Genomic DNA, 11,974 nt, shown 5'->3' on the forward strand with positions numbered 1-11,974 from the left:
TTCTCCCCATTCCCCACTTAATCCTTAGGCTTAGTGATCTGGAGTACACTCCACATCCTGAGCCTTCTTTGGTTTTTAAGCCATCTGTATAAATCCGTATTGCATTTGTAGCATCTGACTCTGTGTTCTGCTTAATTTTATTTTGTAGGGTTTATTAAACACAAACCTGGGTTCAATTGCATCACTTGTTGCCTGCAGCAGAGGTTGTGCAGTAAGTGCTTCCCGCCATAGGCCCAGCCTCAATTGACCCATTCCTACTTCGAGGTTTACACCAGCCGTGCGCAATCGTACCATGGCCATTAACGCAACCTCCTTAACGTACAGATCCAGAGGGGTCAGACCCGTAATTAATTCCATTGCCGCGGTTGGTGTTGTTCTCATGGCTCCTGTGATGTTTAAACAAGCCAGTCGCTGTATTTGATATAATTTTTGGATGGCCGTTGCTTGTAGAACTTTCGGTCCCCATGCAATGGCTCCGTACGTTAACATAGGTCTTATTATTGTAGTGTAGATCCAGGTGACAACACGGGGTGAAATACCCCATGCGCGTCCCACTATCCTCCGAAATTGCTCTACTCTGTAGGTGAGAGTTCCATGTTAGTTTCCTGTCGAGGATAGTACCAAGGTATTTCACCTCTTCAGAGAAGTTTAGTTTGCTTTTGAAGATTTCTGGAGGTTTTAAGCCCCATAATCTTCTTTTCCTGGTGAAAAGGACCATCTGTCTTCCTGGAATTGATCGACAGTGAGTGTTCCTTACATCATGTTTCTATTAATTTGAGTCCATCCTGCGCTCTATCACACAGTGTGTTCAAAAATTTGCCGGTCTCCAAGATAACTATGTCATTTGCATATGCAATTGTGTAGAATCCATTATTGTTGAGGTGATTAATCAGGATATCCAGAACTATGTTCCAGAGAAGGGGTGATAAGACCCCTCCCTGTGGACATCCTCTCATGACCAGTCTTCTCACTGTGATGTCTTCTACATTGATACTTATTGCTCTACTAGAGAGCATCCTGAGTATCCATTCTCGTACTGCCAGGGGTACATTCCTGGAGTTTAGTTGCTGGGTAATTGTTGGAAAGGTTGTTTTATCAAACGCTCCCTCGATATCTATGAATATACCTAGGGTGGATTCTTTGTTGTCCAATGATCTCTCGATTCTGCCAACCACATGGTGAAGGGCCGAATCAGTAGACCTTCCCGGAGTATATGCATCCTGATTTGGATGAAGTGGGTTGTGAACTAGTACCTCATCTCTTGTGTACCGCTCACATAGCCCCTCCAAAAAACGATGTGAGACTAATTGGTCGGAATGATTTTTGGTAAGGTGGTAAGGTGGTTTGGGTATAAATACTACTCGTACTTCTCTCCACTTACTGGGAATATACCTTTTATAATATGTTGACATTATATTCATTTGACAAATTTATAAAGTCTTACTTTTGTTCACTCGCTGAAGAGAAATTAATATTGAAATCCCCGCAAATGAGAAATTGGTTACATTTTTTGTAATAATTGGAAATTAATAATTCCATCTGCATAATAAATTGTTAGTAGAAAGAAAATATTTAGCACTTGATATTTTCTTAGATCAGTCTAAGGAATTTGACTGCTTGAATCACGAGACACTTGGGAATTTATGGTTTAAAAAAAATCTGTTTTAAAATCTGTTTTTCCGTTAACCAGCTGTCGCACCCCTACGAACGACAACCCTCAGAAGTCAAAACTTGTGCGAGCTAAGGATTAACGAGGCCTTACCTTTTAACGTGTGATTCCTAACACGTATAAGAAGAAATTCATTTAAATGGATTGAGAATAATTTGAAGTATAATCAATCGTGTAGATATGTTTTCAAGAGTAATGGAATATTGACGATATGCTTCCTTTTCATTTATGAATGGTTAATCAAACTTCCTACGGAACAAGAAGTATTTTTCTCATGTATGGAGCTCCGCCCCTAAGCCTACCCGGAAGCTGCTGGATTCCCTCCAGAAAAGAGCCATCCGCCTGATTGAAGAGGCGAACATCACTTCCAACCTTGATAGTCTGGAACATCGAAGAAAGGTGGAGATTTGTCTCTCTTCCATAGATACTTTCACGGGAAGTGTTCAAGTGGCTTGGCTCATTTGATTCCACTAAGAGTGTACATATCAGAAATACGCGACGGATTGTGGCTGCTCATCGGTCGTTAGCCGGGCGGTTCGACGTGGGTGCTTTGTTCACTCAGTCAATCGGCCGATGTGTGAGTCGATGGTTCAAGCCCCAGGCTGAACGCTCGATTTTCACTTGCTATTGTCCAACCCCTGTTAGGAATCACACGTTAAACGGTAAGACTTCGTTAGTCCTTAGCTCGCACAAGTTTCGACTTCTGTGGGTTATCTTTCGTAGGGGTGCGACAGCTGGTTAATGGAAAAACATATTTGTTGAACAAAATACCTCAAAGTGTAAGAACTCTTTCATTTGGAGAACTGCGTTTACGTGGAATAAACTTTCCGAGAAAGTTTTTCCAAATGGATTTAATCTGCAGCGGTTCAAATCCAATGTGAATCGATACTTTCGCACAGGCTACTTAGAGCGCCTTAAGGATTTTCCTGTAGTGCATGTGTTTTGTCCTTGAAAAAAAAAAGAAATGATTTCGTGCTCCCTATACATTGGTTAACTATAACTGAAAAACCTCCTCTTTACATGTCAATGAATAAGTAAATATAAGAAAGAAATACAAAAAAAATCAATAGATTTAGAACCATATAGTTATTGAAATGTATATAGTTATGAGTAGATTAAAAAAAAATTCAGTTTTTTTGGACATCATTTCATTCTATGTTGTCTGTGTACAAGCTGTAATGGTCGGCATATTTTTGAAATAAATACATATTATTATTAGCATCTGGAGATTTACAGACAGAAAAAAAGGTAGAAACACCCTCCTGAGATTGGACTGGTTAATTTCAGAGCACATATTTCAAATACGCCTCCAATGCACATTTGGTTCACATTTACATATGTACAATTGCATGTACAAAAAAAATATTACAATTTTTTTTACAAAATGGGGTTAGATTTGCTCTCTGAGTAAAACGTACCTAGGCATAATTGCCTGTGTGTGTGTTTTATCCAGGGCTTCTCTTAAAAAAAAAACTATTTGTATTGTACATAAAATTATCTTAAAAATTAAAATATTGGCGGGCAAAGATTTACAAGATAAAAAAAAATAGATAAGGAAGGTAATTAACTCTTATGTAAAGCATAACTCCAAAACACCTGTATATTAATTTTACCAAAATTCTGAAAGATATTTGACGATTTGTAGAGGACAGGGATACCAGCAAATAGTGGGTGTATTCACTATCGTTGTATTTTATAGAAAGTTTCCTTGTTTTTCAGGATATAGTTCTTTATTTCAGTTTTAAAAATTTCTTAGTTTGTCATTTTTTTTAAAAATGTACTGGTATTTCATTGTAAAATTTTGGACCGAAAAATAGAAACGTTCTCTGGGTTATAGCTTTTCTAAATGTATGTATTGCTAATTCTTCATTACTAGTTTGTCTGGTTGGTTGGACAGATCTGCTTTGAAATGAGTATTTAGTTGTGTGAACTCGAATTATACATTGATGAACATACAAAAGACTGATTGGTAGGATTTTTGTTTCTTCATATAGTAATATTGTGGAATACTGTTTCTTTTTTCTGAATATGATTTTTATGATGGAGATTTGTATGATATGATGAGGACGTAAGTGGTTAACGAAGGCTCCTCCCCATATTATAATACTGTATCTTAGAACGGATTCTACTAGGGAAGTATAAAGCATTAGTAGGTTTTTGCGTGAGAGGATATCTCTTAGAGTCACTCCTAGATATTTTATTGATGATACTCGATCTATTTCTGGGCAGGTACATGTATTTGTGTCCGTGCAAGTTGTTTTGTGAAGGTTTATAGAATAATCTGTAGTGGGTTGTGTATTAAGCGTAGGTGTAAAAGGTATGAATTTAGTTTTAGAGACGTTTAGGGTGAGTAGGTGATGGTCCAGCCAAATTTGCAATTTTCTTAGATCTGCTTCTGCGGTTGATTTTATTTTTTCCCAGCTTCAAGAGTTATCTCTGTAATTATATACAGTGTGTCAATTTTAAAATTTACAATGGGCTATATCTCACGAACGAAAGCTGATATCAAAAAATGTTTGAAACCGTTTCTGGGATAGTAAGGGGGAACTAAAGTGACATGAAAGAGAACTCACCCCCATCAACCCCCTAGGCCCCACCCACCAAAACTCAAAAAGTTTAAATTGCAAACCCCTACTTGTGATACATCATTGAAAAGACTATAAAAATGCTATCCAATGGTATAAATAATAATTGTACAGGGTGAAGCAATAATTGTGAAACTTTGGAATAAATGGAATATTTAATGAGGTTTTTGTTGAACTACAAATTTATTAAAAAAGTCAATTAAGTAAATGTTCAAAGTGGGTTCCGTTGTTTTGTAAACAATAATACAGCCTATTGTCAAAGTCTGCACGAATTTTAATATCAGCCGGCTTACTATGACTTTTTAATTTGTAATGCTACCTCCCGGACTATTATTTTAAATGATAAGTGTCCGTCGATACTTTTTTTGTTGAATAAAAATTTAATTTGCGGTTTTTGCAAAACAAGTTGGAAAGATCAGTTTTTTGGGTCCTTTCAGAGTCAATAATTTTTGGTTTGAGACTTTTAAAAGTCATTAGTTTTCATCATTTGTACGATCTGTACTGTCATTCAGCTGTAGTTGTCACGATGGTTTACAGTATACCTGATAATAATAATACCTGAGACGTGGAGACAATTTTCATATTTCCCTCCCAGAACCAGTGTTATTTAAAAACAGCTCAAATATTTCATGAAAGGCACCCGGACAAAAATGTAAGTCACGTGTATGTTCCGCGATTTAGTTGAAAAGTTTAGAGAAACGGGATCAGTGCAAAATAAAAAAAGGAATGCCCCAAGATTACTGAATGAAGCAACCCAAATTGAGGTCCTTGAAAATTTTGCAATGGAGCCTACTGCATCAACACGTCAAGTATCTGTTGTGACAGGATTTTCACATGAGTCGGTTAGAAAGGTGTTGAAATTACATAAGATTCACCCGTACAATACACAAATTCTTCAAGAACTAGGCGATGATGATCCAGACCGACGAATTGAGTTTTGTGAACTCATGACTGAAAGAATTTGCGTTGAACCGAGAATTTAAAAAAATATTTGTTTCAGTGATGAATGTACCTACTTTTATTCTGAATGGCTATGTAAATAAACAAAACTGTCGGTACTGGAGTGACGCAAACCCGCATCGATTCAGAGAAGGTCACACTCAATATCCTGAAAAACTGAATGTTTGGGCAAGAATATTAGGCGATGCTATAATTGTTCCCTTGTTCATACCAGGCAATTTAAGTGGCGACATTTATCTCGATATGCTGGAAAACACCATCGAACCTTTAATTGTGCATGAATTAGAGAACCAAAGGGACGACCAAGGCAACCTAGCTGTAGACGAAGATTTGCTGCACTTCCAACAAGATGGAGCACCGCCTCACTATGCAGCTCCAGTTGGGCAATGGTTGGATACCAATTATCCGAACAAATGGATTGGAAAGAGAGGTCCCATTGAGTGGCCACCGAGGTCACCAGACGTGGCGCCACCTGACTTTTTTCTGTGGGGTCACCTCAAGTCAGTTGTTTATAAAACTCAACCTGCGTCACTTGGGGAATTGCGAGAAAGAATTACGCAAGCATGTCGCGCCATTACTAGAACAACATTTGCCAAAGATCGTGCAGAATTTGAAAATAGGCTGTATTATTGTTTACAAAACAACAAAAAAACACTTCGAACATTTACTAAATTGACATTTTTAATAAATTTGAAGTTTAACAAATACCTCATTAAATATTCCATTTAAGCCAAAGTTTCACAATTATTGCTTCACCCTGTACAATTATTATTCACATCATTGGATAGCATTTTTATAGTCTTTTCAATGATTTACCACAAGTAGGGGTTTGCAATTGAAACTTTTTGTGTTTTGGTGGGTGGGGCCTAGGGGTTGATGGGGGGTGAGTTACCTTTCATGTCACTTTAGTTCCCCCTTACTATTCTAGAAACGGTTTCAAGCATTTTTCGATATCAGTTTTCGTTCGTGAGATATAGCCCATTTTAAGTTTTAAAATTGACACACTGTATAATAGTTTCTACTAAATGAGAAATACCCAATTTTTTTTGTTCCTGAGAAATGTGACAATAGTTGAAAGTTAGGAAATTGGAGTTCTTGAATGTTGGTATTAACAAACCTGTGTTCAGATACTGACAAAATACTACATCTTCTTTCTGTAGTATAACGTCTAGGTCGAAACATGTTTTGCTAAACTACCTTGTATATGCATAAAAGTTAGGTTTTACTCACAGAAAAAACTGGCCGCTCAGGGCTTTCTTCATTTTGGGATTGTGTCCTGTTGTCCTCGTTTGAAGTCAAATATTTCAAATTCGATTTTCTTTGGCCAAAACTTCTCTTCATATACTCTCTTCAATTGAAGTTCTACTCCCACCGTAAATGATTGAGTATCCATTTTTGGTGTTTGAGTTTTCAGCATTTTTACTTTTAAGTGTTTGGATTTTGTTTTGTTTTTCAATATATTTTTCTTGTCTGAATTATCCTTTCCATTAACATTTTCATCGTCTCCTCCATTGCCAAATTTTGTTTTTTTTTGTATATGTTGTCCATTTCTGTTCAATTTGGATTCACTAAATTACTGTTGAATTCACATGTTCCTTTGGTTCGCATTTGAATCAATTCAACATTTATTTTATTTACAGGTATTTCTGGTATTGGATTTTCTTTCTGGCTGTTTTTGATGATTTTAAATTTGTTGTTTCTTTGTCAATAAATACCGTATTTTTGTCCTGAATAGTTTGAGCATTTTGATTGTTCATTTAAAAAGTTTTCTTCTCCTGTCCGAATTATGTTCAATTCAATGTTGTCACTTGGGTTTCTCTGTTTCATGTTTACAGCAATTCTCATTTTCGCTCACTTGTTTCAGACATGCTGGATTGAAAGTTTCAGCACATTTGTTATATTTAACTCTGTTTATAACTTTTTTGAAGTAATGCTTGTAAGTGGTGATGTACAACTTGTTCCACTTGCCATCTTGTTTTGACAGCTATTCATATGATCCTATTCATTAAGAGATTTAACTATGATTTTCAGGCAAGTAACGAGGGCAACTCTCAAGGTGGAACCCAAGTAGTGCGTGCAGACGGAAGGATTGTAGTAATACCACCCATCGAAAGACCCACAACTAGGAGTAGAAATAAGAGAAACGAGGAATCAAAACCTCCCTTTAAGTAAGAGACAACTGCGTCTAGTTTAGTGTATAATCTAAGATTTGTTAAATTCTCCTTTACGAATATATTTGAAATATTAGTATTTTAATAATCATTACACAGGCCCGTCCACAAACCTCTCGATGAAGAACACGTGTCTGGAAACGAGCTCGACAGTTCCAACGATGAAGAGGAAGAATCCGAAGACGACCCTAATAAACTGTGGTGCATCTGCAACCAGCCGCACAACAACCGCTTCATGATCTGCTGTGACACATGCGAGGAGTGGTACCACGGCAAGTGCGTCAACATTACCAAGGCTATGGGGCAGCAGATGGAATCAGAGGGTAGGGAATGGATTTGCCTCTTCTGTAAGGTGAGTTATTTCGTTTTTTCAAGCAATCAACATTGTGCTTTACTTGGATTCGCATTGGTTTCAATACAGAAAAAATAAGAAGTCTCTCTTTCTAGAGTATTATTCATTTTCTGTATAGCCATTTCAAGGTTCACATCGCTACATGCCAATAGAGCAGGGGTCTCCAAACTTTGAAGCCTTCGGGCCATAATGATTTTTTCAGTTTGTTCCAAGGGCCAATTTCTGCCCTTAACTATATTTCAGCTACCCGCTAGGTGGCATTAGGCTTAATTAAATATTTGGAATTACCGCGTTGGTTTGAGAAAGTTCTGGTTCTAACTAGTGTATTCTGATCACCTCGAGATGGCAGTAATAATTGCATATAAAAAGGCTAGTGGCGCATCTGCGAGTTAGTCTGCGTAGGAAAGGCGAAGGAAGCGAAACTGTCTATTGTGAAATAAAGTAACACCCGTTCTGAGACCCGTTGCAAAAACGGTGTCTCAGAAAAATATTCAACCTATCTCAGAGAGAAAGCCGTAAAAAATATTCGTAGATAAAAAAATATTAACACTAACAGGTCTCTATATTTATGAATTTGTGGTATTTTTCAAAGAAAATATATCTCTTTTTGCGACTCATGATAGGAACCACACCCACAACACACGGAACAAAAATAACCTTTTGAATATAAAGACACATTTGACCTATCTTCAAAAAAATATACCTTTTTCAATCATGAATATTTATAACAAGGTACCTGAATCTCTCAGAACTCTGTCTTCTGTGATCATGAAGAATAAATTGTAAACTTTGCTTCTCTCCAAAGCTTATTATTCGCTGGAAGAATTCTTCAATGATGATTTAAACTGATGTTGTTCACGTTGAATATTTCATGCATAATTCTGCATTGTGATGTAGTTTAGTCTCTTTTGAACCCTACATATAGATGTATATGTTCGTGTTCTGTATCTAATATAACAATATTACATTAAGTATATTGACTGTGATAACCTTGTTATTTATACATCTGTGGCCATTTATATTCTTAACCAATATTAATGATATTGCCTCATGATTTTTTTTACTATTTCTGTAATTTTTACTGTAATTGACATGTTCTACGCCTGAAAAGGTTTTTTATTACAAAGAACTAATAAAGGATACCTATCTATCTATCTATCTATCTATTAATATGCTTAAACTTAGATACTTAAGTTAAGTTTTCTTTGTCATCATTTCTGTCGTTAAGTTTTAGCTTGCAAGTAAATAAAACCGAGTAATTATCATTCTTTGTTTTCTTCTTCAACTTATCACAGAAATGGTAACAACAGTTAGGTGATCATTGGCTGTCGCGGGCCAGATTGATGACAGTAAATCATTGGCTGTCGCGGGCCGGATTGATGACACTGGCGGGCCGGATTTGGCCCGCGGGCCGTAGTTTGGAGACCCCTGCAATAGAGTATCATCAGCAAAAAATATTATAAATTCACAATCAACAAACAATGGCATGTCGTTTAAATATAGTATGAATAGAAGGGGACCCAAAACACTACCCTGGGAAACTCCAAAATCATTGTCAATTTTACAAGAGGATATGTCTTTCACTCCTACCCGTTGTTTTCTGTTGGTCAAATAATTAGATAACCAATTGTACATTATGCTCTCTATTCCATATATATTCAATTTAGCTAGTAGTACATAGACCTATAAACGGTCTCAAATGATCTTTTGAGGTCAAGGAACACTGGCACAACAAACTTATTACTATCCAGTTCAGTTTTAAATTTACTTAGAGATAATAGATAGATAGAAGCATTTCTACCGAGGAAACTACGGTGTTAGCAAAACGCCTTTAGAAATATAAAATGTTTGTGAAAATCGTTCAAATATTATCATGGATTCTGCTCTGATAAATATTCATTTTTCTTTTGGTTTTGCCAGTGAATGATTAATTTGATTGTTTCTTATGCAGGATCCGATGCTGAAAAGACCACAGGCGGCCGCGAGAAGGGTACGAAGAGCGTCCAGGAATTCCAGGGCTTCAATCGACAGCGTTAACAGCGAACGAGGCAGAAATTCTGAGCCCGCGAACGCAGTGCCTTGCGTCGTGTGTCAAAAACAATCAAGGAAAAATTCCATTTATTGCAGTGAAACGTGTATTTTGGCACACGCCCAGGGGATTGAAAGGGTGAGTTTATAAATATAGACAGCGATTGAAGGAGAGACCCAGAAAATAAATACTAGAGAAAAGCATTAGGGAAAAATGGAGAAAGAAGCGAGAGAGAGGAAGGTAGAGAGAGGAAGAGAGAGAGAGGAAGGTAGAGAGAGGAAGAGAGAGAGAGGAAGGTAGAGAGAGGAAGAGAGAGAGAGGGAGAGGAAGGTAGAGAGAGGGAGAGGAAGAGAAGGGGGGAGATAGAGAGGGGGGAGAAAGAGAGGGGAGAAAGAGAGGGAAGAAAGAGGGGAGATAGGGGGGAGAGAGAAAAAGAAGGGGAAGAGAGAGGGAAAGAGGGGGAAGAGAGAGGGAAAGAGGGGAAAGGGGGAGAGGGGGAAGGAGAGGGAGGGAAAGAGGGGGAAGAGAGAGAGAGGAGGAAGAGAAAGAGGGAAAGAGAGAGAGAGGAGGAAGAGAGAGAGAGAGGAAGAAGAGAGAGAGAGAGGAGGAAGAGAAAGAGGGGGAAGAGAGAGAGGAGGAAGAGAAAGAGGGAGAAGAGAGAGAGAAAGAGGGAGAAGAGAGAGAGAAAGAGAGAGGGAAAGAGGGGGAAGAGAGAGAGGGGGGACGGGGAAGAGAGAGAGGGGGGAGGGGGAAGAGAGAGAGGGGGGGAGGAGAGGGAGGGAAAGAGGGGGAAGAGAGATAGAGAGAGGGAAAGAGGGGGAAGAGAGAGAAGGGGGAAGAGAGATAGGGGGGAAGAGGGGGAAGAGAGAGAGAGTGGAAGATAGAGAGAGGGAAATAGGGGGGAGAGAGAGGGGTAGAGAGAGAGAGAGGGAAATAGGGGGAAGAGAGAGGAGGGAAAGAGGGGGGAGGGAGAGAGAGGAAAAGGGGGGAAGATAGAGAAAGGGAAATAGGGGGAAGAGAGAGAGAGGGGGGGAAGAGATAGAGATAGGGAAAGAGGGGGAAGAGATAGAGATAGGGAATGAGGGGGAAGAGAGAGAGAGGGAAAGAGGGGGAAGAGATAGAGATAGGAAAAGAGGGGGAAGAGATAGAGATAGGAAAAGAGGGGGAAGAGAGAGAGGGAAAGAGGGGGAAGAGATAGAGAGAGAGAGGGAAAGAGAGAGAGAGAGAAAGCCGATTGGGAAAGGTACAAAAGACAAGATATGGAAAAGAAAATTCTCAGGAAAGATATGTGGTGGTGGAAATAGAAAATAGAGGGAGTGGAAGAAAAAAATAAAGGAGATGACAGGTGGGATATGTAAAAAAATACATGAGTTTTGCTATGGAGAAATAAGAGAGAAACAAGAGAAATAAAATAAGATAAGAAAATACAAAAAACAGGAGAAAGAAATACATTCAAGAAACAAAGGAACTCAGAGGATGAATACAGAAGGAAATCTGAAGGGAGAAGGGAATTGATAACGAAAATTTAAGAGAGGGAATAGAAGGTAGAGAAAGTGAAAAAACAGAGGTATCCAGAGAGATCTAAGAGAGAAATGTGAAGGGGGATAAGACAAGGAAAACGTTAGTGTAAAAAGAGAGATAAAAGAGATATTAAAAACTAGAGATATATGAAAAGTTGTAAGAAAGGGAGAGACACAATGGAAAAGACAAGTTCAATTGAAAAATATACAAAATGGAAAGAATTGAGGAAGATGGAAAAACATTTCGGTAGAAGAAATGCAAAAGAAGAGTAAACATGAAAAGACAAGATGGGCATGAAAAAGGCATAAAAGAAAAAATGCTGAAGAAATCGTAAATAGTAACAAAGGGTACAAGATATGAAAGGTTTAAGAGAATAAAAGAAACAAACCTTTATTGTTCGATAAGGTGCAAAACCCACCCACATGCAATACAACAGTCAGTGAACATAGTGACTGATAATAATAGGAAAAATACTGGGCACCTTGAAATTAACAAATAAAATAGTGGTCGAGTGAAAAACTTAATGTATGATAGAGATAAGGTGAACAAGAGATGTGGTAATATATAAAAGGAGATGAATACATTGATGAGCAATGGAAAAATAGAATCTGAAGATAGAGAGATGGGGGATATTGTTGGAAGTAATATTGTGTGAATGTGAGAGAAAGTATGTGAGAGAGAATGAAA

General features: G+C 37.9%; 1 protein-coding gene across 2 annotated transcripts in view; it reads left to right on the plus strand.

The window, feature by feature from the left end:
• The window catches only part of LOC111503687 (uncharacterized), a 55,350-nt gene that overhangs the window by 12,185 nt on the left and 31,191 nt on the right, over positions 1-11,974 (plus strand). For both annotated transcript variants that reach the window (XM_074175069.1, XM_074175070.1), the window contains exons 5-7: positions 7,246-7,382; positions 7,485-7,737; positions 9,689-9,904. In XM_074175069.1, the coding sequence (XP_074031170.1) occupies positions 7,246-7,382; positions 7,485-7,737; positions 9,689-9,904 (606 nt within the window). The remainder of the gene's footprint in view (positions 1-7,245; positions 7,383-7,484; positions 7,738-9,688; positions 9,905-11,974) is intronic.

This window comes from Leptinotarsa decemlineata, unplaced genomic scaffold, assembly GCF_025532065.1.
Source record: "Leptinotarsa decemlineata unplaced genomic scaffold, Ldec_3_MD MMD2_tig00000882_RagTag_RagTag, whole genome shotgun sequence".
Classification (NCBI taxonomy): domain Eukaryota; kingdom Metazoa; phylum Arthropoda; class Insecta; order Coleoptera; family Chrysomelidae; genus Leptinotarsa; species Leptinotarsa decemlineata.